At 46.2% G+C, this 27,547-nt stretch overlaps 1 protein-coding gene across 6 annotated transcripts in view; it reads right to left on the bottom strand.

Moving 5' to 3' along the window:
- The window catches only part of DENND2A (DENN domain containing 2A), a 420,914-nt gene that overhangs the window by 33,447 nt on the left and 359,920 nt on the right, over positions 1-27,547 (bottom strand). For all 6 annotated transcript variants that reach the window (XM_069628810.1, XM_069628811.1, XM_069628812.1 and 3 more), the window contains 2 exons: positions 4,532-4,709; positions 3,838-3,879 (listed from right to left, as the gene is read on the bottom strand). In XM_069628810.1, the coding sequence (XP_069484911.1) occupies positions 3,838-3,879; positions 4,532-4,709 (220 nt within the window). The remainder of the gene's footprint in view (positions 1-3,837; positions 3,880-4,531; positions 4,710-27,547) is intronic.

Raw genomic sequence — 27,547 nt, 5'->3', positions numbered from 1 at the left:
TCATCAGTACCATCAGTACTGGAGACTGTCTCCCTTAGTGAAGTATGATTAGGATAATAACTTTTCCTTTTGTAACCTTGGTTACAAATGCAATGTGTCCAGGATGGGCTGGTGGCAGCAGATTTGTTTTCTACCGTATCTGACTTTTTATTTGTGCACTTTTGCATTTTACGACATAAAGCCATAAAAAGTACTCAAAATGGCCGTGCCTCGATATTTTCACCCGTCCTTTGGCCTTCTTCCTGCCCGCTCAGGTCTGGAATTGACAAATATGGAAAGCCCTTTCCAGGCAGGACAAAGCCTCTGCTTTCCTGGGCAAAGTCGCAGTCTGTGTGTGTGTGGCCGGATGGGGGAACTGGGACTGTCCGGTCCCAGTCCACCTCCATGCCCTAGAGTGTGTTTCTGGGCAGAATGTTTGGCCAATGGCTGTCCATGATTGGACAGCCCCTACCAGTTTGAATGGTGCAGATCCTTACCATTGGTGAACCGACCTGATAGCAACTCCAGTTCAAATCCTGGATACAATCAGATGAATCGACAAATCATTGGTGCCAAGACCCCTACAAATAAGTGCAGCCTGCTGAAGGCCACAGGACGATCTTTACAGCTGACCAGCATTGCCTCCAGCCAAGTTCTGGTGAAGCCCTGCCCCTCTCTCTGTCCTGATCTCAAGAATGCCCCTGTCGGTGCTTTGATCCCTGGACTGGTGGGAACATGTCTGAACCCTGCTCAAAGATCACTGCCTGTTGAGGCTTCAGAAGTGTCCCTGGACCATCCGGTGGACTGACCTGCTCTTTCCTGGGATACCCTGTTGCAGTCATCGCAGTTCGGAGTACATCCTTGAAACTTGGAGGCTCTTCAACTTGTACTACAAGATGCCTCCTTCTGCAGGTTCAGGCTTCTAGTCTCAACGGAGGCCGTGCAGCACCTGCTCCTTTGTTCTCCAACCAAAGATCACCTGTCAATGGTGGATTGTGGCTGCTCCCGATGAATCCAGTCTTCCTCAATCACTGGAGGTCTCCTGAGGTTGCCTGCTCCACAGAAGTCTTCTGTCTTTCGCTAGTGATCCAGTGGTGATTCTCTGGATCCAGGTACAGCGATTGACCAAAACTAAATACCACCAACAAAAATTACCTCTGCACCCGCGACCCCTAGGCCTCCCTCCACAGGACCAAGCACAGAAGTATGTGGTGTCAATAGAGTCCAGAACCTCTGAAGTTATCTTTGGGAAAATCTGAGTATGGGTCCAAGTTAACATATCCGTTTCAGTCCCCTCTCCTCCATAAAGTTACATGGGTTGTAAAGTCCTGATCCCATATCTCTCTTGCCTGACTCAGATAAGTGTGGTACTACATCAAAGCTCCCTCCCTGGGCCTTATCTAGTGTGGTGGGATTGAGAGAGACACTTACCTGAACTTTTCTACACTTTTCGAACTCTTAATCACAGCCACTGGTATTGCTCAATCCAATAGTAAACCTACCTGAACAGTATATCGTGTGGAACTGGTGACACTAGGCCCCATCCTATATCAGAGCTGGACTTACAAAGAGTTAGGGATCTAATTGTAGGTTCACTCCTAAGTGTCTTATCTGTATTTCTTTAGTTTGATTACTTACCTCTGTATACAGGTTTTGAATCAACTGTTCCCCTTAGACTCAATCTCATCCATTCATTGAAAGTATTGCTAACTATTACTTAACTTTATTTAATATAAGGTGCTGTGATTCGATTAGGAATCCCCAATTGTGGATGTGTATTTTGATAGTAGTGTGATACTACTTACCTGATGTCATTGTTTAGTGTGTATTTTAAAAGCCTAATAAATCATTTGATATGTTTGTAATTTTCTGTCTCACTGGAATTATTAGAGTGTGTCTGTGTATGTCTCACTGTATCCCTAGACCACTCTCACACCCCTCCCGTGTCCAAGCCTTGCAGCTGTGCTACAGACCTTGAATGGGTTTGGCTATACTTCAGTGTCTTTCCTGTTCACCATAATATGTTGGCCTCCCAAAATCCACCCCACGGTTGATGCTAGAAATCCATCTTAAAACAATGTCTCTGTATATCAAGAGGCAAACTGGAACCATTTGTTCTGGAACCTGGAATCTGAAGCATGAGAGGCCGCAGAGACACTGGAAGCTACTGCTCCGACAACCACTGCCAATGCCAACTTTTGAAAGTCAAATCTCCTTTCTCTTTTGCCAAAGGCCTTCCCAATGGGTCTCCGTTGAGTTGGTGGGCACAACCATTTGATAGTCATAGACCTCGATAGCCGTCCTCCCTCTGCTTGTAGAAACAATAAGTCTTTAGCTGGTCTGCATCACCTGGATAAGGGATTACTCTGCACCTGCACATTGTGCAGCCTGATGTGCAACACCATCGAGGGACATTGACACTGTGGCTCCGCTGCTTGCTAAGAGGTAGAAAGGCCTTGCTGGAGCTGAAGCCCTTTGTACTCCCTCATCCTTGCTGCAGACCCTTGTTGGGTCACCAAGACTGAGGCTTCCGGCTCTTGCATCATTGTGGTCCTTGCTTTTCATGGGTGCTTGAGCAGAGGTCCTCCCTAACTGGGAAGCTCGAATACCAAATCATGGGTATGTCAGGTAACGTGAGGTCAAGAATGGAGACCAGATGTGCTGACTTGCGGAACACAGCTGTCAAATAGAAGCCACCTCTGCAGCTGCAAACTCTGGAGACCCAGCAACACAACCAACATTGAGAGCAGTTATTCCAATGGCCAACGCGTATAACCTAGCTAATAAACTAAAGTAATTGATCTCCTTGGTCACAATTACAGGGGCATGGGTGCAGACATCAATTTTTGGCCACTCGCACCATTTAAATAAATTGGCGGTACAACCTGGAAACAGGAATCTTGTGTGGGGGCTCTCTGGACCAGGAGTCTGCAACATTTGGCTCTCCAGATGCTTTGACCACAACTCCCATCATCCCTAGCCAGCATAGTCAATAGCCTTCTATCATGGGAATTGTAGTTCGAAACATCTGGAGATTCAAAGGTTTCAGACCCCTATACAAGACTCTTGTGATTGCTGGCTGTCCTTCCCCAAGGAAAATCTGCAAGTACCATTTTACGAATGTCACTACAATCATGCTCGACTATTAGAATGAGGCGGGTTAATCCCCATGAGAGAATTGTGGTACCATTTTTTAACTCCCTAAAACACCAAAACTGGTTGCTTACAGGCGAATATTGATGGATAATTGTTACGAAGATAAGACTATGTCTTAAGGTAATTTTGCAGTGTGTCGGAGCTCCTTATAAAATAGTAAGGTTTGAGATATAACCCAACATCTTTTTCACCCCACCTCAGCCTAACAATGCATGGTATAAGTAACTATTTAATTGTTGTGATCCAGCATGTGGTTGGTGCCCCCATTGGGCACCAATGTTGTGTAGTCTATATATAGAATTGGTTTACTTACCTAGTAGTTTATTGAGAATGATGCACTGCACTGTTATAACTAAATAAGTATATTTGTAATACCTGCCTGTGTACAAGCTAATTTGACAACAATTGTGTATGTGAGTTGTACGTTACATCAGTCTCCTCCATTCCTTTCACTGTTCGGTCGCTTTACCAGTAAGAGCTTGGTTCAACTTGGTGAAAACCCTGCAGGTCGACTAAGGCTGGTCCCTCACAACCCTATACCAGTAGTGGTTTGGAAAAACCTTCCTGACAAAGCACAAAATCCAAATGAACGATATGCACATTCGCGGGAAGGTATGGTGGCGTACACATTTAGGCACAGCGTTAAGTGGCAAAAAAAAAGACACCCTGCTAGAAACACAGAGCAATAGCGCTTCCACTCACCTGTCTTAGGAATCGATTATGAACCAGATCCACCACGAGAACCTGTAACAACGGAAAGACCCATAATTACACCATGTCGCAAGTTCACTGCCCATCGTGGTCATTCAGTTATCTCATAGCACGGAACACACTGCCTCAGATCCCTGACCCTCTTCTTAGCCGAGCAGTGAAGAGGGTAGCCAAGGCGAGACTCTCTTCACACAGCGTACCCAGTAGGCGACACCCAGAAGTGTGAAATGAACAGTATTTGCAAGAGGGTCAGCTAAAGGGGTAGGGGAAAGGGAATGTTTAACAACGCATGGGCCTGGTGGACTTTTGTGGTGCCGCCTTCTAGGAATTTAGGAATGTTGAGTGTGTGCGCACACCACCCGTGCCCGGCTTCCACCCCCATGCACGCTGTTCACAGCAATGGTCTGTACTTTCTACACCCACATACAGTTTTTTGTGTTTGTTGGATTATAGTGTCCAAAATATGTTGCAACTGTGCCATAAAGCACTTTATCTTTGCTCTATGGAAAACGCCAAAATAAAAAACACAAAATCTGCTAGTTTCCAAATTACACACTTTTCATTGCCCAAAGGAGAAATGTATCAGGGGCCTAGAGAGGGCACTGCGCTCATTTTCTGTTGGTACAAAGGAGTAAAAGACCATATCATTTAATCCACATCTCGATTCCATTGAAAGAGGACTCACCTCCTCCACAGGCAACTCCTTAAGGCGCGGTAGAGAGCTGGACAGGAGGCCAATCAGGAACGGGGTCGGAGAGCAGACTATGTCAATCATGGAGGGTGGCAGCACGGGGATGTAGGTGTGCTGCCAGGCAAAGGGGTAGATCAGGGCCACCACAGCATGGCAGCATTTGGAAAGAGTGCTGAAAAACAGAAAGGCACTGAATCAGCACACACGTGAATCCATGCCCTTCGAACATGGGTAGCATGACGTCAACAAACTGAGGAGATTGCAAAGGACGCAGACACCGCACATTTTAGAATGTGCAGCAACTTTAAGTACGAGAAAAGTTTGTGTCGTTTTGAATTTAAGGATTTGCAAATGTGTTTTGACACTTTATTGCATTACAACATTATGGATTGTTCGGAAGGTTTTTCCACAGCCCATGTAACCTAATGCAAAAGCAAGGTTCAAACTAAAAGGTAGAACAGCCCTCACAATAGGCAGCTATGGCAGACCAGTCATGCTTAATGCAAGGGAGGACGGAAAGTTGGCAGTGAAGTGCAGTTAGTACCAACAGTTACCTCCAAAGAATACACTAAACACGTATACACAACAATAAACAATGGTCTTTAAAAAAACACACATAAAATATCTATTAGGGCAAATAAGTGTTTAGGATAACAGATTAGCACACCGGGCGGGGGAGCCACTAATCAGGATGCTCGGATCGTGAGCTGTATCCCACGAACCAAGCACGCGTTTCGAACAACCCGGCGGCTGCTTCCCTACCCTGCCATCTTCCCCCTACCCTGCCTTCCCTTCTCCTTAATTTCCCCGTCTGTCCCACCCCCACTCATCTGATGGCTTCAGCGGCCGCCACTGCTGCTCTCCGTCTTCCTTCTGGCCACAATGGAAATTGAAGAGGGTCTCTGATTGGAGCCCCATCTCCCAGCTTCATGGCGGCCATTTTGAAACATTATTTTGAATGAATGGGGCGCCGCGAGGTGTCCAGTTCATTCATCCAAAAGGCATAGCCATCAGCAGCCCGGGTTACTGGTTTGGCAATCCGGGGTGCTAATAGTAATCATCACCCGTTCCACGGGCTGGAACGGGCGGTAACAGCACCAGGGACCCTCATTAAAATCCCTGGTGTAAAGTAAAACAGTAAATTAGTCAAAAAAGACCCTACCCATCCCGAATGCTAAATTTATGTCCACTACCTTGTTATGGGCACTATATTTATATATTCCAAGGGGTGGGTAGAAAAGGGTCCCTTAGATAATAAGGACCTGCAATTGCAAACATAAAACAATTATTCCTACACCTCTAGCACATACCAGCATAAACGCTACAAATGTTCGACTTAGTGTCATGTTTCATGTACAGGGAGAAAAGGGGGTTAATACCCCAGAAGGCCATCACAAGTTAGGATCAGAGTAGATGTATAGTGCCAGACTCCACGAGGTCTCAATACCCTCCTAGCAGTCGGGTAGAACAATACCTAGAAGTGATTTAACTTCGAACATTTTCATGGACCAGGAGATAATGCAGAACTTTAAAGATTCATTTTAAACCAGTGTTGGAAGCTAAAATTCCAGTTCATTCTAAGAAACCCTGAGGGCCCCAGAGGGGCACAGGCAAAATGTCAGTGTTCATACAGGTACCCTTAAAAGTCATTTGGGAGGAGTGGAGGTGGCCGGGAGGATAGTTCCGGGGCAACATGCTTTGATACCCGGTACCCCGCTTAGAAGCTGGTGGATTCCTGAATGAAGAGCGATATAAAAGACCAATAACATTTTTTGGACATGTTGGTAAAGGTTCCCCATAGGCTATAATGGCAAAGGTCTGCAGGCACAGCTACAGTTTTGAGGAAAAGTGAGTTCTACCACAAGTGTGAGCAAGGAAGAACCCTACCGCAAGGGGACAACAAAGTTGACCATCATGAAGAGTTCCACTTTTACAGGTTGGACACCCAGAAACAAAAGAAGCCAAGTAGAATGCGTAATGTGTAACTATGGCAAATTGTGGTAGAAAGGGACCTGCAAAAACCCTAGGGGGGCCTGAAAGGTTACGTTTAAACAATCCACCAGCCCAGGGCAGGGCCAAGGGGCAAGTACTCCCAGTGCCAGTTCCAGAAAACATGGCTCTGGGTCACAGTGAAACAATCCAGTGAGTAAAAGTCTTCTGTTTCAGGTCGAGTTGCAGAATCTAGATGCCCTGGGCCCACAACTACCCAGACTAACCATACCAACAACAAAGAGCATCTCCATGAGGGTGACCCACCAGTCAATAGTGTAAACAACAGTAAGGAAGACCCCAAAAAGACGTAGGATCTAGACTGCTCCATGGGGGAACAAGTGGAATCCAGCCAGCAGAAAAGGGTCCCATGAAGGAAACAATGGTGCAGGCGACCCAGGGCAGCAGAGTTGGGTAGTGGCTTCCCACCACCCCTCTGGAAAATGGCAGCTTCCTACCTCAAAGTGCATCACCAGGAGGATCATTCTGGAAAACTGCAGTAACACGGCGCAGAAACAACCTCAGAACAGGACATGCAACCCCATCCAGCAAGGACTAGGGCAGGAATGGCCTGCACTAGCCAAAAAACGAAAGGGTAGGGGCACTGGACCCAGCCCATATAGCCATACCGGGTCCTAACATTTCAGCAGCAGAGCTTCATGGCAAAATCCTCCAGCATGCAGGTAAGCAACCTACACAAATCCGTTGTGTTTGATATTGTTAGTGAGAAAATCCTGAGAAGGCTTTTTAACGAGCCGCAAATAATGGTGGAAAAATTATTCCAAGTGCCTTTTCACCACGCCTAATATCTACATACATTTACTATCTAGGGTCTCACACTGTCATCTAGCAGTTTTTACATTAATTCGATTCAATTTCTACAAAAGTCATTTATTTTCATTTACATAACCTAACATACAAAGCGGTAAACTAGGGTGTAAATAAATAAAAAAATACATACATTTAAAAAAAGGGATTTTCCTTCCAAACCTGAGACGCGTGCAGTGTTCCACTGTAGGAAGGACAATCCTTTTCCAAGATGGCCACCATGGAAAGGGAAGGCGGGGCTCCCTATGGTGCCTCCCACAGCCTGTGGGAGGCAAAGGGAAGGAGCGGATAAGGTAAGTAGCGGTGTGGGGGAAGAATAAAAGAAATGGGACAGAGGGTGGGAGGGAAGATGGCGGCTGGGGGAGCCAGCCGTCGGGCAGCTTGGAACCCAGGCTTATACAGGTGGTTGAAGCCTGCGTTCCTAGCCATCTGATTGGTTGGCTCCCCCCACCAGGGTGCCAATGCATAGTAAAATCCTAATAACATGCCATAATGATAGATTTTTTTCCAATTGAACATAGGTGTGCCTCAGAAAACATCAGGCATGTGTCTGTGGGCCATCAGGTAAAATTGGGGGCCCGTCACCATTTGCCATTAATCTGAAGGTAGTGAACGGCATCCGAGCAGTGGTTACACCTAAAGAAGGCACATACTCAATGTTTCTTTTAATTTCTGGGAGGTTTGGGTAAACTGCTGCATCTTGTCGAGAGCAGGTCAGACAGAGATGCAAGCAAGTTCTGGGAGACAAGGTAGGTCTTCTGGTAACCGGGTAATTTCTCTCTCTGGTGCAGGTACATTCCTGGAAACAGAACCACGCACTGGGCACACCTGCCCCCTAATCTGGGAATGGTGGAGCAGAAGGAAAGGAAGAGCTGTGATCTGGGAGTGGGGGTTAAAAGCAGCATTGCTTTCCCAACTGGTTCACATTAGCATCCACAATCGCAGTGCTAGACTCCATTTGAGTGAAAGCGGAACCAGCAGTGTAGTACAAGGGAACCAGCAATGATAGAGCAGTGGCCAGTAGAGAGCGGAAGAGGGATCCAACCGGCAGAGAAATGGAGGGAAACCAGGCGTTTTAGAAGAGATGATAACCTTCAAGGGGACACAAGACATCCAGAAAGTAGAAAAGTTGAAGATGGAATTTACAGTGGGGTGTTGGGAGGGGGGCAGCTGAGGAACCAGAAACCTTCAGTGATGAGAGCAGAAGGAGTACACCTACAGTACTCATTTTTTTGTTTGATTATTGGTTTAAAAAAATTCAACCTTAACAAATCAATTCTTTTAAAAAAGTGAAAGATGAAATCAAATAAAAATCAAGTACAGAAAAATAAGACAAAAAAGCACATCCACAAAGGAGAAACAGAATTCCAATAAATACATTTCAAGATCGGATAGTTTCTTAGTCGATTGTGCCACAAAGCAAAAAACTATATACTTAATCCATGAAAATCAATACATTTGTGAGTGAAAATACAACTCAAAGGATGATTAGTATAACAAGTTATGTGGCCTAGTCAAGTTATCCAAATTACTTCAACTCAATTAGTCTCAAAATATTAAAGAATGGGACTACTGAAACCACCATGGAAACTTGTGTGCCCTCTAAACATTTTCCCCAAAATGATTCCCGGTCTGCACAAACAACTGAATCAAAGTATTTTTGGAAATAACAGTACCTTCTCGTTCTTAGTATAGAACATTCTGTTCGTAGATGCTTCAGGGTTTCAATTTACACTCGGTTTTGCAGAATCTGCATTCAGCCTCTAGCCCAGACAACTTCTGTTTAATCAGAACCTCCTTGGAGGGAAGTAGTTTCCAGCGAAACCGCAAACAGTCATCCCGAATCTTAGCACCAGGAAATGTCACCAAGTAAGGAACCAAAGTCCCCCTACTTCTGTGTTCATGTTGCAGGTGAGATCGGCTGATGTATTTTTGCATACTTTGTGTTTGCGCACCAGTCTTGATCAAAACGTTTTTTGTTGACCCGCTCTGGATTGCTCATCAAGATATCCTTTCCCAATTCCAGTTTGCGTGATAAGATTTCACAGCGACGAGTGAATTCCACCAACGTAGGTACCTGGTCGGAATTCATAACCTCAGCAAGAGATTGATACAGTGTGTTTTAGGGCCGGAGAAATTTGGAATACAGTGACAAAAGGCGCCAGTGGCCTTTCGCTTTCAGGGAAGTGAGTCCAGGTTTGCATCTAATGGCACTCACGGGCACAGAGTTGGGGACCCCCAAGATTTTGCACCAGAACAGACCCTCAATCCGAGCAAGAAAATCCAAAGCCCAATCCTCCAGCATCTCAATTCCATATAGAAATTTTGGAGTTATTTTACCCTCAAATAATCTAATTAGAGGTATAATTGAGAATTTACAATAGCGGAAAATAATTCTTATCAAATTGTGGTATATAGTGTTCCACTTTTTGCCCCCAGATATTTCATAAGGAATTCTCTATATGGAGAGCTTGTAATTGGAAAGCCAAGATAGATTATTGTCTTGACACTTTCTAGAGTGACCCCATTCACGGAGCAACTTAGCTTGGTGAAATTACTTGTGGTTTTTTTTTTAGATTTGATCTTGAGGTTATTTTCCCTCGCATTGCCTTCAAAAGCCGCCAAAAGGCGGCGTAGCCCTATTTGGGTGCAATCCAACAACACAAAGTCGTCCGCATAGGGCAACCAATTTATGGGAATATTTTCAATTTTGGGAGAGGCAAAAGAAGCTCTCTCCAACAATGGGCCCACATCGGCGACATGCAGGTGAAAGAGACAGGAGGCAAGGATGCACCCCTGTCCTAAGCAATTCGTTCTGGGAATCTTCTCAGAAAGACTACCCTCCATGTTTAATCGGACTTGGACATTAGTGTCCCAATGCAATTTGATGACCAGTTTTTAGCAAACCCTCAGGGATACCCCATTTCCTTAATTTTGCCCACAGTCTGGGTCTGGAAACAGTGTCAAACGCCTTGGATAGGTCCAAAGTTGCTGGATGTATTACAGCATATTTTCCTTTTTTGACTAGATCCTGAAGACAGCCCAACACATGCCCATTCAAGTTTGTACCATGATTTTTTCGGAAGCCGGTCTGAAAATGGGATAACAAGTTTTTACTTTCAACCCAAGCTTCCTGATGTTTCAAAATGAGACTTGCAAAAATGTTACTGTATGCATCTAAAATACTAATGGGATGGTAATTTTCGGCATTGAATCGACTTCTTTTTATAAAATCGGAATAATGTACGCTGTCCTCCACGTTAGTGGGTAAGTTGCAGTCTTCAGGAAGTTGTCAAACAGGAGCTTCAGTATCCCTGCCCACTTTGACATGGCTCCCTTGAATAAACTGTTGTCCGAATAAAACCTCCCTGGGGCTGAGTTACTAGCTCTCTTAATGGCCTCCAGCACATCATGTGTGTCATATGTAATGGCACCCATAAGCCCTTTATTAACCACATTATACATTTCATGAGTGGCCTTTTCTGTTACTAACTGCCCATCAGTGATGCTGAACCCACTCTGCTTCTGAGACTGCATTGAATATATTTCCTCCAGAGCCTTTAGTTTGATCATTCAATAAGGCCCAGAAAGATTGTGAGAGTCTTTCTTCTGGAGATAAGCCAACATCTATTCAGCATCTGTATGGGCCATAATTGCACAGTGATTTTTAACCCAATTCTTAGATTTTAACTTGATTTTCTTAATTTGCTCCAAACACTTGTTTTCATACCCATGTCGTTTCTTGATTTGTCGTATCAAGAACCTCATGTCCTATTCTTCTGCCACTGCTTTGGCGTAAAGCGCTATATAAATAATAAAATACAAATACAAATCATATCTATGAGTTTTCTTATTGGGGGGTTCTTCAATCTTGTCCTCATTCCGGTTATCAACATGTGTGCTATCTACAGTGCCCTGCAGAAAATTGTCAAAATGCTCATAGGTGAAGGTCAGCAGTTTCCAGTCTTGTGTTGATTCCATTTTATTCTGTTAAGGGCAGAGTTAAGCCCAATGTCTACATCATACTTATCTCGACCTCCTCCCGTTGGCCCACTAATCGTGCAAATCACTAAGCTGTGATCGCTCCATGAATTTTGTGTGATTTTGCAATCACTACATTTGGTCATCAGAAAACTGTCAAGAAAAATGTAATCCAAGGCAGATCTCTTGTTACTACTTTGTCAGGTAAAATATTCACCTGTATCCACATTAGTGGTACCGTTCAAGAAGTACAGCCCCATATCATTTAAGCAGTTTTTCCATTTGCTACTATTGAACCCCAACAATTGGGGGTCCACAAAATCAGTATTGTTCCATGTGGATGTTTTGGATGACAGGGCTTCTTCTGCCTCCAAATCAAGATAAGTTGAGATAAAATCACCTCTCTGCGGGACCCCATCCAGTCCACGGAGAAGGTAGAGAGGGCTTCAAGAAAATAATCTAGCTGCTCTATGCCCTCATGTCAACAAATGTTGCAAATTAAAAGTTGTAAGTGCATGAGTTCAATGGGAGTTTCACATTCAGTGGCCATGAGGCCAGTTCGGAGGTCATGTTTTTGGTGAACTAGGCCACTACCAGATCTACACATGGTCTCAAGAACCCCTGTTGGCCTCCCCCTTGTGCCCTTACTTGTCAATTGTGCGATCAAAGTATATCCATCCATTGCGGGTGCTTCCATCAGCCATGTCTCCTGGAGATAAATTAGGTCTAATATTCTAAGCACGCACCTCACAGATGGATTATTGAATAATGGCCTGTCACCTCTTGTATTCCAGGTGGCAGGTTTAAAGGCTGTAGGTGCTAGAGCCTACATGTACGTTTTTGGGGTTCATGACAGGAGTTTAAAGTTGCTGTCAGCCAGGACCAGTATAATTGACACTCACCCCCCTCCCCTGTCACTCTATCAGGGACCGACATATTATCCTGTCTGCCCTCATTCATTGTTTGAGTGAATTGTTGTGAGGGTATGTTATATTTACAATGTTCATGATTAGTGGTTAAAACCTTCCCCCATCAAGCGCGAGGCCCTGGCCGTGTCCATTGGTTTAATGGCAAACCCAAGTCGCACCAATGTCTTAGCTTCCCTCAATATTAGGCCAAAAAACACTAGGGACTCAAATCCAAGCACAACTCTGTCTGTATGAGCTTGATCCACAAATTCTACACTCTCAATGTCTCTGGTGGATAGAACACTAAGATTGACAATTTCGGAGAACAAAGACAGAACAGCAGAGTAGTTCAAAGCCAACCCCCTGTCTTGGTATAGTTGGTCCTCCAAAAGGAGTTTGTACGTGGCCTGTGGTTTGGCTGGATGCAGTTTGAATCCATCGTCCCGAAAAGAGACAGCCGGTTTCTGAGATGCATTATAATGATCTCGATTTCTCTGCGTCAAGCCACCTAAGTCCTCTCTGCCCCTTGCACCTTTCAGGATTGAACATTTTGCATTTTTGCGATTAGTACAAGAACTGTGCAAGGAGTTCTTTGGATGTTGGCATAGCTTTTCATAGATGTTCTGTGCACCATTTATGTCCAGGCCGTCGTTGTCAAGGCCTCCAAGTTCTTTTCTCCCTTTAAGAGTGCTGGTGCCTGGTCTGTCCGACAGTTCATCCCTAATAGTCTCCAGTCTCTGTATATGCTGTGGTGGGAACTGTGGGTTAGGCCCATGGCGACCCTCTGAACCAAATCTCAGTGCTAGTGTGTTGATAACCCAGTTTGTGATTTTGCAATTTGTATCATTGCTGGCCCTATGGCCCGGGATGACTGCCGGCTGCACTTTTGTAGCAGTCAGATTTTCAATTGCAAAATTCACTCACACTGGGGGTTCCCACAGCGAGCCTGCATTACTAATGGAGGGAATGAGCAGGGAGAAGAAAACCTACAGTGAGAGATGGGGGCGGGAAAAACCTTGTAAAATAGGGATACAAGTAGGGAGAGATGGTCCTTGAGAAAAGAAAGAAGGAACTATAGAGGGGGTGCAGTGATCTGCGGTGAGAGAGGAATAAGCCGGCATTCCTACAGCGCTAAAGCATCAACCAGCAGCGAGGGGAGGAGGGAACCGGAAGTGACAGTGAAATGGCAATGATTTACAGGATTGTGGGACATGCTGCTGAAGTGGATTTCATAAAACCTATTTGGGCACTGGTGAGTACAACTGTGCTTCTCCCAAGTCTTTCCAAATGTTCCCCAAGTCTCTGAACGTCTGTTACTCTTAACATAAACAGGGCCATTGCAAAGCCTTCGAAGATGAACGACATCTAGAGGTGAGAGAGACTGATTAAACACAACAGGTGAAACACTGCATCAAGGAATGGTAGGGAAAATGGTAGATCCTGCTCCTGGAGCTGGAAGGTCCCCTGCAATGTTGGGTAGAGGGCATATGTTACAAGTAGAGACGGCTTCAGGGGCCAGCTCCGCATCACGGTGCTGAACTGAGGGTTCGGGGGGGGACTGCTCCTCACTGCTAGAGGCATTAACAAGCATTAAGCCCATTTACAGTGACGGTACAGGTCAGATGCGCATACCTGCTTCTTGCAATCTTTGCCAGGGTTGAATGCCAAAGACTTCGGTGGTGATGCATTAAAGGGGATAGGTCAAATGGAGCAGCAAGAGCCCAGAGCAGGGTCTGTGGAAGGAGGGGAAAAAAAAGAACTCCTGGCACGTTCACATCCATAACTTGCCACATTTTTTATTTATTTAGTCCATCCGTTTTATAGGCGCCGACCTTCCTCCAACGGGTAGCGGCGCACCGTACAACATCTATTCTAAGAGTGCAAGCACAATAAAAACTATATAAAAATAAAGTTAAAAAAATGTCCAGAAAATTATACCTTAAAAAGAAAAAGAAATAATCAGCCTGCATAACATGCACTGCTCATCACATTACAAGAAAGTTTTTTTATTGTTTTCAAAATGACAAAAAGGGATAGACTAAGACGCAGGGCTACAAGAAGAGTTCCAGAATATAGGCGTGCATTAAGAAAATCCTTCTTGGTGTGTTTTTCGTTCCTTTCCTTCAGAATCTCTAATCTCAACTCATCAAGGCTTCTAGTTGAGCATCTCAGGGGAAATCTGTACCGTTTTTGCCAGGTAAGAGGACTTCCACAAATAAATAGCTTTGTAAATTATGCAATCCACTTTAAAGAGAATGCGCAAGTCCAATGGGAGCCAAGGAAGTTGGACCAACATAGGGGGAACCATGGTCGAATTTCCCCTTCTCATTTTTGCGTGAAGCAGTGTTGGCAGGAGCAACAGCAAAGTTGTAGGCACCCCCTTACCAGTGCATTGCTCCCCATCAATGGGTGCAATAACCACAAATTGCACAGCAGACTGAAAAGTATCTACTGGAATAAAGGGTGGCTTTTCCTCAACATATGCACTTGAAAGAGGGCAATTCTTGTGCCTCGTTTACCACATGGGTCCTAGGATCTAACTCAGGATCTCAGCAAAAGCCCAATGATTTAGCTACAGTTTGGAGTGTAGGGAAAAATGATTGCAAGGTTATGGCATGCAACCAATCTCCTATCATGCCCCCATTTTCGCGAGAGGAAATCAATAGAAAGTCTGGTTTTCAGGGTTTATATTTAAGGCTTTTTAGGCACTTCTATGGTGGGTGGACATCAGCACAGGAGGAGTATCGTTCAAGGACTGGAGCATAACCTTTTGCCTGGCACCAAAGAAAAAATGTCCCACAGTCAAATGGCAATTCGTTCCTTTTGTGACACACTGTTTGATTAGTACCCATGGGGCAGGTTTTTGATAAAATGTGATGCAAATTGTGCCTTTTAAAGAATATGTATTCAGTAACACTGGTCAAAACTACTAGCCGCATAGTGAAGTTACTTATCAAACTGGACCACATGGGCCAAAAAAAACTGTCCAAAAAACTGGCCCACTGATTAAAAAACTGGCCCTATAGACCAGTCGAAGCCTGGTATAGTTTAGTATTATTCCATAATGGTACGTTGAAACCCCTCCATTGCGTCAATAGATGACCCATGGCTCCTTATACTTATGAAAAAGAATCAGATTGAATGGACCCCTGGGGCACCCCCACAGGGGGGACCTTGAAGACACAATAAAAACAAACGATGTCCAGTGAGGCAGGATAAAATCCATTAAAGGACCTTACATAGAGAAGAGGGCCCCATGATCCAGTATAATATCAAGGTTGTTGAGGGGTAATAGGCACCAACAAGCAAATCCCTCCCCAATCCAGAATTATCAAAGCATCCACCACCTGAAGGGTTGCAGTCTCAATACAACATGGATGAAGCCGGATTGATACGGCTGTAGTACATTAGCCTGGTCCAAATGGTGTTGCAATTGTATAGACACTGTCCTCTCAATGATTTCACCCAGAAAGGGTACATGAGTGATCAGTCTATAGCTGCTCCATTGATTAGCATCTGGATACAACTTCGTTAACAGTCAAAATACCAAGAGATTGGCTGGAAAGTAGCAGAACAACGCCCGGTTATGAAATGCATTGACCATCTTGGGACCCAATGGCCCGTTCCCCTAAACCTTTAACCACACTGGAGGGAACATCTGGCTGCAATGGAAGTGCCAGTCATGGTGGTTCACTTATGCCAGTGGGGTGGGGTTTCAAGATTTTCTGACCGAGAGAGCACCCAAAGCGATTCCAAAAGATGAGAAATCTGGGGGTACGGTATCTTTAGGCAGGGTTGTTAGAGTGGGAGCATATGCCTTGCATTGCGAAGGTGCAGAGCCCTCACACTCCTATCTTACACACACCCTTATCCACGCAGGTATCTATGTTCCACTAACTGTTATATCTTCATTAGCACTGCCAATGTGACCAAAACACATCTTCTAGCCGCATCGACATTATACGCACTTTTTATATCTTCGTTAGTATTGCCTATGCCACCTAACCGTTTCCGTTAGCCACGCAAGCTTCAGTGATACTTGGATTCTTTTGTACCATGATTACATCGCCTATGCATCACCTCGGATCCACTAGCCAACCACTTTCCCAAGCCCCGCTTCCAGGCATCAGTTCATCAACACTAGTGCCGATGCACCATCACCTCACGCCAAATCCAAATTTGCGTGCAGCCTCAGACAAATGTATTGTAGAAATTCCAAACCAATATGTGCAGCACAAGTGGTTCTAGTCACCACCCTCATACTAATACATACCATCCACTAACAAAGACTAATCACCAACAAAGGTGCTACAGCCACTCACTACCACCAACCTACAATGTACGGCCAACAGGACACCAATCCCGTAAACACCACAACATGCTCTAAGGGTGCATTCATTCACCTAGGCTATGGTCTAGCCCGCATCTTCTGCAATAGACACCACCCTTTACCATGTCCTACATCCTTCCTGCCTAACACACCACCCTTCATAACTACACCACAAACACTGTTAAACACCCCACCGTGCCTCTATTAGACGCATTACGTTGTTCACGTCTATCATCTAGAATTAAGTACACTCCCACACTATCAAAATCCATATTAGGGGCAAGGAAAGCAAGACTCTCCTCCCGCACACACTACTGTCCAGCAAGCACCAAGACTCACACCATACTGCCACTAACCAGCAACCTAGATAGGCACCAACCACTCATTAACCACAAGCCTTCCGGCATCTCCACTCCTCCACATCCCAAACCTAGGAATATAACTAAAAAACCACAGGGTGACACCTTACCCCGTCCACAAGCGCCACTAACTCAAACACCCCTCTCTATTCCAAATAAAGCTCCTTTAAAATGTGCCTTACTCAACATAAGATCCTTAGGCACTCACGCCATTGATGTGCATGACCTAGTTCTAGAATTCCAGTTAGATTTCTTAGTAATGACAGAAACATGGCTCCACCCAGCGTCAGGTCACTGCTTACACTAGCCATCCCACCTGAATAAACCATACTCGGAGCTGACCATCACAAAGCCACAGGAGAGGTGTTACCATCATCGCCCAAACCACTGTTCAATTCAGAGAATGCAAAATGGAATCCTCAACAGGATACAAACTACTATCCCTAAAACTAACCATTGACCACTAAAAACACTAGCAATCTCCTAATAGTGTACAGAGCGCCCAGCTCAACCAACAGCCCTGATATTGACCTACCGCTACTCTATCACACCTCTTCTTAAACCTTAAACTAAATTCATCCTCCTAGGAGACATTAACTTGGGCTAAAACGGCAGATCAGATCATAAAGCCACAGCCTTCCATAACGCATTCCTAGAAATGCAATTTACACAAATTATCAACGTCCCAACCCATTCTAAAAAAGGTAGAATCCTAGATTGGATACTAACATTGAATACTACAGTCACACTAGAAGAGATCATAGAGATATATTGGACTGACCACCTACTAATTAGGTTCAACATAATCACGACTAATGATCCTGGTTTAGCCACCTCCATTCTCTCACCCATCCTGGTGAGAAACATACGAAAACTCACCCAGAAAATCTGTCCCCCATTCTGATTAAATTACTCAATACACATCCAGCAGTTGACGACAATTCTGACAATATATCACTGCACTACCACAACTGTCTGGGAACAGCCATCGATGAAGTAGCCCCTCTCAGATCTAAACTCCCCAAACGCAGCAACCCCTGGTTCAACGATGCTCTCAGTGAACTCAGAAGGAAAACACGACCGCTTGAACACCTTACCAGAAAAAAAACCTCTAGCAAACTCAAAAAAGAACTCCAGATAATTTCCAAAACCTACAAACTCGAAGTAATTACTCAAAGCCAACTCCCTTAACCTAAGCATCACCAATGCAACCTCTAACAGCAAAGAGTTATTCTCCATTATCAGAGAATTAGAAACACCCTTCCAACCATCAAGCCTAGCCAAAGTGAGTAAAGAATGGTGCACTACCATCCAGGATGCGCTAGCCCCCAAAGTAATCGCTCTTCAAAATAAAATTGCTTTGCAAAGAAAGCTCCTAGTACCCACCTCTGAGCCCTCCCTCCCATCATCACCAGGAACCACAGCAAACCCACACGAATTTCATTTTACCTCAGTGACCCCTACCCTGGTTCTTAAAACCATAGCATCTCTTAAGCCCTCTGATTGCAAAGGAGACAGCTTTATCGCCAAATGAGTCAAGGACTCTGCCCTCACTCTAGCACCCATCATCACCAATTTTGTGAATGCCTCGTTCAGCCCCAACACCATTCCAGCTAATATAAAAGAAGCCTGGGTCACACCACTTCTTAAAAAACCCACCGTAGACCCCACTATCCCTGCTAACTACAGACCGATCACCACAGTTCCCTTTCTCCTCAGAATCATAGACAAAACTGCTTATACCCAAGTTCAATCCCACCTTGAGAATAACCAGCTATTAGGGGACAGACGATCAGGTTTCCGCCCAGCTCTACTAGATCTAAAAAAAAGATGGCAGCCATCAAAGATTCAGGAAATGTATGTATCCTACTTCTACTTGACCTACCAGCAGCATTTGACTTAGTGGACCATAACAAATTATGCCCAACTTTAGAAAATAACTTCAATTTCTCAAAGGAAGCAACCACCTGGGTAAAATCATTACTCTCAGACAACACCTCTAGCGTAGCCATCGTAGATGTAGCAGCAGATTCTATAACAGTCTCACTGGGAGTCCCACAAAGATCCTGCCTCTCCCCCACGCTCTACAGCGTGTACACTAAACTCTGCTTTGCGACATTAGATGCAATGGGAGTAATATATACCAACTTTGCAGATGATATGCAAATACTTACTACCATCATAGGCAACCTTGGCCAGGATACCATCTTTGTAAACCAAATTTACTCACTTATCCAGAGCTGGATGGCGACAAATATCCTTTGTCTTAATGGAGAAAAAACAGATCCTCATAGTAGGTGCCCCCACCCTCCTAAGGAAGCTCCACCCTCAGTACACTTCCATAATCATAGATGGCACCAGGGATGTCATTTAGGGGTCGCCAGTTGCGACCTTTGGGGTCTCCTTTGCGACCTCTGTGGTCTCCCTTGCGACCTCTTAAAAAAAAAAAAACTGGAAAAAAAACGTTTTTTTTTGTTTTGTTTTTTTGTAATGCAAACTCCTGGGCTGTGGCCAGCACCATGTGGCTCTTTAGTTCTGGAGTGGCTGGCTTTCTTGTTCAGGCCCCTTAAAAAAAAAAGAACAATAAGAACAGGAGTGCCACAAGTCTAGCACTTTCAGCACTGACCCTAAATAAGAAAGAATAGGAATACCAAATAATGTGTCTTTCTGGAATTCTATACAATAATTGCTAGACTCATTAAAGGTTTATTTCAGGCACACTTCATGGGGTGAGTCACTGATTTAGTCTGTTTTTAACCACCTCAACTCAGCCTTTCATCCTTCTGAGGTCGATAAATGAGTACCAACACAGGTTAGGTGATATTGGGTGTATATTTTTTTCTATATAAAGCGCTTAAGCGCAAGTGCTATATAATAACACATCCTTATCATTTGGTCATGGACGTCTGCTTGCATTCACAGTAATTTGGTAATATGGGCCTATACACACTGTTATTAACGATACATATGGCGATCCATTCTTGTATGACAGAGGTCTTCAATCTGTGGGGCGCGCCACCATGCCTGGGGAGGGCGCGTGATGCCTGACGCAGAAGAAGAGTAACGCTTTTTTTTCCTTTTTTTTTTTCTTTCCCCTGCTGCACTGAACTGAGAATGTGTAATGGGGAGCCACTGGCTCCCATGCACATGCTCAGCCAGTGCGATGTGCTGGGGGCGTGGCCATGAAAGAGGAAATAAACACAGCCTGGACGCGCGCTTTCCTGCATTTGGATCGCGCGTCCAGGCTGCGTTGTGGTGTCCTGTGTTCCTTGCTCCTGCTGCCACCGCCCGTGAGAGGTAAGTGACCCCTTTATTTACAACGTGGCTCCCCCGTGGCAATCTGCCACTGGGGAGCTGCATTATTAATACAGTACCGGTCCCCCCTTCGCCCCTCTCCCCCTTCGTCCCCCACATTAGGGGGTATGGAGGAGAGGAGGCGAGCGGGGGACCAAAACTGCTCTGCCGGTGTTGTTTACAACGCGGCTCCCCCATGGCAGATTGCTGGGCTCCAGCAATCTGCCATGGGGGAGCCGCGTTGTAAACAACTCCGGCAGAGCAGTTTCGGTCCCCTGCTCGCCTCCTCTCCTCCATGCCCCATGGAGGAGAAGAGGCGAGCAGGGGACTGAAACTGCCCTGCCGGTGTTTTTTACAACACGGCTCCCCAATGGCAGATTGCTGATGCAGCACCGGTCCCCCCTGCGCCCCTCTCCCCCTGCGTCCCCCACATTAGGGGGCATAGAGGAGAGGAGGCGAGTGGGGGACCAAAACTGCTCTACCGGTGCTGTATTAATAACGCAGCTCCCCCATGGCAGATTGCTGGGCTCCAGAATCTCCCATGGGGGAGCCGCGTTGTAAACAACACCGGCAGAGCAGTTTCGGTCCCCTGCTATATATTTCATCAAATTTATCATATTGTGATGATCGTTACCCTCTCTGCTCTAATGATCCTTACCTCTTTTGAGAATTTACTCTGAAGAAGTATCCTAGTGTGCAGGGGACGGGAATATCTTTTACTCTTGGAGACCATTTCTTGTGACTTTTTTGTACTTACAATTTTTGTGCCAGGGTTGTTGTCTTCTCCCCTGCACCTTTATACTTCTAAAATGTCTTTACCACCTTAAGCAATACTTTCTTTTTTTCTTAACAAGTGGTGTGCAATTTGGACAACTAATTTTTTGCAGCTTCACTCCCCCACCCCAAGCCCCCTGGAGGAGAAGAGGCGAGCAGGGGACTGAAACTGCCCTGGCGGTGTTTTTTTACAACGTGGCTCCCCCATGGCAGATTGCTGGAGCCCAGCAATCTGCCATGGGGGAGCCGTGTTATTAATGCAGCACCAGTTCCCCCCTGTGCCCCTCTCCAACCCCCACATTAGGGGGCATGGAGGAGAGGAAGCGAGCGGGGGACCAAAAGTGCTCTGCCGGTGCTGTATTAATAACGCAGCTCCCCCATGGCAGATTGCTGGAGCCCAGCAATCTGCCATGGGGGAGCTGCGTTATTAATACAGCAACGGTCCTCCCTGCGCCCCTCTCCCTCTGCGACCCGCACATTAGGGAGCATGGAGAAGAGGAGGCAAGCAGTGGAGTACCTTTACTGAAAATGTTGGGGGGGACATGACATCTGCTGAAAAGTTTCCCCAGCTAAATGAATGGGGATAAAATGGTGTGCCATGAAAGTTGGGGGGGGACAAACACCCCTGTCCCCTCTAAAATTACGCCCATGGAGGCAAGCGGGGGACTGAAACTTCTCTGCTCTCGCCTCTGCCTTTATTAACCTCGCCTCTGCCTGTGTTACCCTTGCCTCTGTGCAGTCAATGTACTGTTACCTTTCAGCACCTCATACCTGTGCGAAATTGGGTTCTCTGCACTCGCAGCCCTAGAGACAAAATATCGGTCAAAGCTGGAGGTGGAAGAAAGCCTGCGGTTGGCTATTGGAAAAATTGAACCCAATATTGACAGGCTGGCTGGTGAAAGGCAGACCCATCCTTCACACTAGTTCTCCAGTATGCCACTCTCCAACTTGCAAGTGACAGCATTGACAGTACGTTGTTGTACTTGAGAAACAAATTGTTACAGCACTTGCATAGTAAATGTTACTACAGGACAGCAATATTGGGTGTTTTCATTTGTGTGAAATAAATATCCAACACTATTTTTAATCGAGTCTTCTGTATTGTAGCAAAATCAGAATGCTTTGTTCACAAATATTTGTCCTCTAATCTGATTTGAATCATTGCAAGCAATGATTTTGAAACAACGTGGTGTTTGGCATTCACTCCTTCGTTAGGGGCACCATTCTACTCCAGCGCGCGATAACCGTTCGCAACCGAGTACAATTTTGGAGTCCATGTTTATAGGGGGGGCCTGGGCCGGAGAAATTTTTCTTAGGGGGGGCTCGGGGTCAAAAAGTTTGAAGACCACTGTTGTATGAAATGTACATCACATTATAGTGATATTGTAACCCTATTTTTTGTAGTGTACAATGCTATGTGATGCAACTTCCTATTTTGTCAACGGGTGAAAGGTCCCGTTTCATCTCTTCACGCGATATCACTTGGGGGGTGGGGTCAAATGACATCACTTTCTGTGATGTCATCGGGCCAAGGGTCTTGTGATGTCACTTCCGCTACCCCTGGCATTTTGGTGAAATGACGTCCCTGGATGGCACACCAATCACCATCTCGAACCAAGTGAAAACCCTAGGTGTTTATTTTGATTCCAGCCTCACCATGTGCAAACACATCAGTGCGTTTGCCTCATCCACAGCATACACATCCAAACTCTTTGCACTGAGCCAACCCTTCCTAACACCCCAAAACTGAATCACCCTTGCCAGAGCCCTCATCCTAGCCAAAATTGAGACTGCAACATACTCCTACTAGGGACCTAAAAAAATATATAAACAAAATGCAACTTTTACAGAACAAGCCCCTGAGAGCACCACTAGGTATAAAAAAAACAAGAACACATATCACAATATAGGAGAGAGGCACCCTGGCTAACCATACAAGCGAGAATACTTTAGAAAACACTCACCATCACACACAAACATGTCATTGGTAATGCACCTATCTATCTCAACCAAAGCCTTTCACGCAAAACCACAACAAGAACACTTCAATCCAATGTCAATACACATCTTATCCTCCCCCGCTTTAAGAATGCGAGAACAGGCAACTCTAGTTTCCCGGAAGCAGCCCTGAGAATCTGGAACTCACTCCAGAGCACTCATGCAACCAACCTTCCCACACTGAATTCAAGAAACTTCTAAAAATCCTCTTGACCCCCAGATGATGAACCCTGCTTCTCTTGCCAATAGCCTAGTTCACCCCTGCCACCACCATGGCTGCCGGTCATACTCGGATACTGTACACTCAGCCATGTATTCAGCCTTAGTAGTTCTACCATGCAACTACTCAGATTTGTAAGCTCTCAGTTTGTTGATTCTTACCTTGTAACTGCTAAGTCTATAAGTATGTCTGTTTTTCCTTTTGACACTGCTACCCTGTAACTAAGCATCATTCCACGTCTGCTCCCTGCTGCTCTATCATGTAACCATTAAGACTAAGTATTCTTGTAAACCCTTGCCGTGATACTCCCGGGTTTGGGCGAGTAATCAAACGCAATAAATAAATAACCAATTATACCATAAATAAAATAAATGTTTAAAAAAATAAAAAAATAAAAATCACACCCGGAAAGGAGTTCCCATGGGTTCAATGGCTCATTATGTACCCGGAAGTGCCCTTGTGATAGGAGAGTCTTCCTTCACCCACTCATTACAGCAAGAAGACTCCTGGTGCTCTCACTACACGGAAAGCAGCGTCCCCCCCCCACACCCGCCCCTGCCCATAATGAGTCACCATGCGGTCGTTTCACCGAGTAGAGCCCTCGTTGTCTTATGAGCAGTCCTTGTGCTCTCATTACATGAGCAGGGTTCTCAAGCTCCCATCAGTGTCCTCACACTCATCATAGTGAGCAGAGTCCGTCATTTAAAACTCAGATACGGGACACATGCCCACGGACCAGTGGCGTTGCCAGGAATCAAATTTAGGAGGGACACAGAGGGGTCCACAGACAAAAGTAGGGGGGCCACAGACAAAAGGGCAATGTGTGACATCAGAAGCACTCCTGCAGAGAATCTTGTGTGCACACCAACTGCCACACCCCACGGCTCCTACCCTCCCATCAGAATGTAGGCCCTAAACCGTTAAGTCACTAATGACCCATCATTAGCGGTTTTGTGTGCTGCATTCTGATTGGCGGGGCTGCTCTTGGCTGCAGGGGGAACTTCACAGCTCTTTATTGTTGTGCAGCAGCCTTGATTGTGGCGCTGTGTGTGTGCTGTGCAGGCAGATACAGCACTGTAGACGGAACAGAGAAAGTAGCCAGGGTGAGGTAGGAGGGGGGACACAAAGGAGGGGACCAGGATTTCAGAGGAGGGCCCTGGTACCTCCAGCCCCCCCCTAGCGACGCCACTGCACGGACCCCCCCTGCTCTGGCTCCCACCTCAAAGTCGACCAGCACAGGCTGCGCATGGCCTCCTATTGCGATCTCATCCTTAGCGGCTCAGCAGCACACCATTTACAATGTAAGATGATTGGTGATGTAACACATGAAACCATTGTCTCTAAGGCTAAAGTTAATTAATGTTGCACTTGTGGGAGCAATAACTCCTCCCACCATAAGAGCCGCCTACCCCCGGTCTCTGTCAATTTTGCAAACGGGGCCCTTTGGCTTAAATCTGCCACTGCGTCACATTACAGAGAGCAGAGTCGATGCGCCTTACTACAGGGGTAGCAGAGGGGGCTTGTGGCCTCTGGCTGGTCTGTGCAGCACATGTTCAAGCCGCTGACCTTCTGCTGGGGACAGTTTCTTTAGCGGGAGCCGGCTTTACACTATTTGGGGGGTGTTGCTTGCTCGGGGGTTGCGATTTCCACCACAAACACGCATTTTGCAATATAACAGAGACATCATGAAAAGGGGGGACAGTCAAACTCTGCCAACTCTTGGTTCAGGGGTCGGTGCCCTTTAAACTTCTGTGAGGTCATGTAATTGCCTTAAATGGATTGTTTTCACTAGTTGTCATGGAGACCCACACAGCACCGAGCTTCTCGTTCCTTTCTCACTGCCAAAGTATGCGCATCAAGGGACGAGTGCCAAAGCCCCCCTCCCCCTCAGACCACCCGCCCCCCTCCCCGCCTTCCACTGCGAGTGAGAAGACTAGTCACTAGAGTCTTTCAGCTGGAATGTAAACAGGCCTTCGCTGCTGCAGTATGGCCTCAGCTGGCAGAAGTTAGTTCAAGCACTGTTTACCGACTCGGAAATGCAAGCAGTGACGAGAAAGCACTAGTCCCAGTGCTGCCAGAATCCAGATGACAACGCAGCGTCACACCATGGAGCCCAGCCTCGCCCCCTCCCACCCTCACGTGACCTCAATTGATTATTATATCCAAGAACTGTCATGTTTCTGTCAAAAACATAGCGTTTGGTCCAACACGTTGAAATCTCTTGGAACGTCAGAACGCAGGGATTACAGTTGCGAGCGGTTCTGGACTGAATTTACACACAGCAGAATGACCATAGCTCTCAACTCACACGCTTTTGGCGGGTGTCACCCGCCAAGCCTCCTGCATGCCCATTCATTCCAATGGGCGTCTCACCCGCCAAAAACAAAATCGGGTGATTTCACCCGCCATTGCGACACAAACGGTTGAGAGCTATGAGAATCACAAAGTGAAGGTGATTTTGCCCTGGTGGTGGCACCGACTGACCAGTGTGAAAAATGGCATTTGCTCTCACAGACCAGCGCAAAAAATTAGTTTGCATCGACAGACAATATTTTGAGCTTTTTGTCCAGAGCAAATATCAGCAGTAAATTGCCATTAATGCCACTACGGCAATTTGTGCGAGACGTGGCCCAGGATGTTTCTGTCCCATTAAGTGATGGGTGAACGCCATCCTGGTTTGCCCTGTCACGGCCCTCTGTCTCCAAGATGGAGACAAGGCTCGTTAGGAAATCACGTGAGTCGTGACGAGAAGGGGAGGAGTTTGGGGAGAGATTCCGCAGTTACGTTTTGTCAGTTAATAAAGAAGACGTGTTCCATTATGCTGGTGTGCGGTCCATTTATTTACAAGGCCATTCCAGCCTAACGACTGGCAATGAGGTCGTTATCCTTGCGCACCAGCGTCCTCCTCCACAGTGCCAGGGATCCCTCTGCGCTGGGCCCGAGCGCCCATACAAGGGCACCCGATCCCGGGCCCCGATCTCCCGCTAGCGGACCTAATCCAAGGTTGCACTAAATTGTTTCCTCCTCCAGCAACTCCATCAAGCAGGCACCCGATCCCAGGCCCTGCCACCTCAGCCACCAGACCCGATTCCCGGGTTATGGTGCACTCCTCCTCCGGTGAACAGATCTCTCGCATGTGGACCCGATCCCGGGCCCAACCTTCCTGCAACAGCCATTACAACGCTGCTCAGGGCCCCACAAGCACTCACGATGCCTCAGTATAGGTCATACCAGAGGCCACCGCAAACACAGCCGTACCAAATGCGACCATACCAGCAAGGACCTCGAAGGTACGCAAGGGTAGTTGAACTCTACCCAGAGGAAGAACCGCAAGAACACGAGGAACAAGACCCCGCCCGTGACTAATATGATGGGCCGCCTCCGCGCCAAGAGTACTACACCACAGTGCCATATGGCTATGACTACATGAATGCTCAATATGACCCTTTTGCTCCGGAGGACTTTGTCAACCTCATTATGGATGACACGAAAGCTGGTGAAGCACCACGGATAACAGTGGATATTTGCGGAAAACTGCTTTGTTTCCTCATTGACTCAGGAGCCACCGTAAATATAATGGGTGAAAAAGAGTTCCTATAGATCCAAGACAAACCGAAACTAACACAGGCAACATCCAAGATCTTCCAATGGGGCGCCGATATCCCACTACACTTCATAGGGTCTTTCAGACATCGCCTCATCCATCAGAGCCATGCCAAGACATCAACCATCCACTTGATTAGAAGCCAGACAAAAGGGAGGTGCCTCTTAAGCTACAAAACAGCCTCAGACCTGGGACCGATATACATTTGCATGCAGGAAAATGACACCATCCTCTCCATGGATCCCCCACCTGAACCAGGGAATCGCATCTGCTCCATGCAAGTCAACGCAACAACTCCCTCCACCATCACAAAGGAAACAATCCTGGCCGAATTCCCACTCCTATGCACAGGGCTTGGAAAAATGAAAGGCCCACCAGTCAAACTACACATTGACATGTCCGTTCACCCTGTACCCCAACACCCACGCAGAGTTGGCTTCCACCTCCAGTCAGCTGTGTCAAATGAACTCAAACAACTACTAAAGAACGACATTGAGCCGGCCAGGGGCCCAACCACATGGGTCTCACCTCTTGTCATAGTCCCAAAGGAGGATGGTCTGCTAAGACTCTGCGTCGATATGAGAATGGGCAACATCGTGATTTAGAGAGACATCCTGGCCCAAAAATCGAGGACATGATCGTACAGCTCAAAAAAGCTGTCCTCTTTTCTAAGCTTGACCTAAACCAGGGCTACCATCAAATGGAACTCCACCCTGAATCCCGGG

Source organism: Ambystoma mexicanum, chromosome 12 (genome assembly GCF_040938575.1).
Source record: "Ambystoma mexicanum isolate Mex_15411 chromosome 12, UKY_AmexF1_1, whole genome shotgun sequence".
NCBI lineage: Eukaryota > Metazoa > Chordata > Amphibia > Caudata > Ambystomatidae > Ambystoma > Ambystoma mexicanum.
This window is presented reverse-complemented; position numbering and strand designations above follow the sequence as displayed.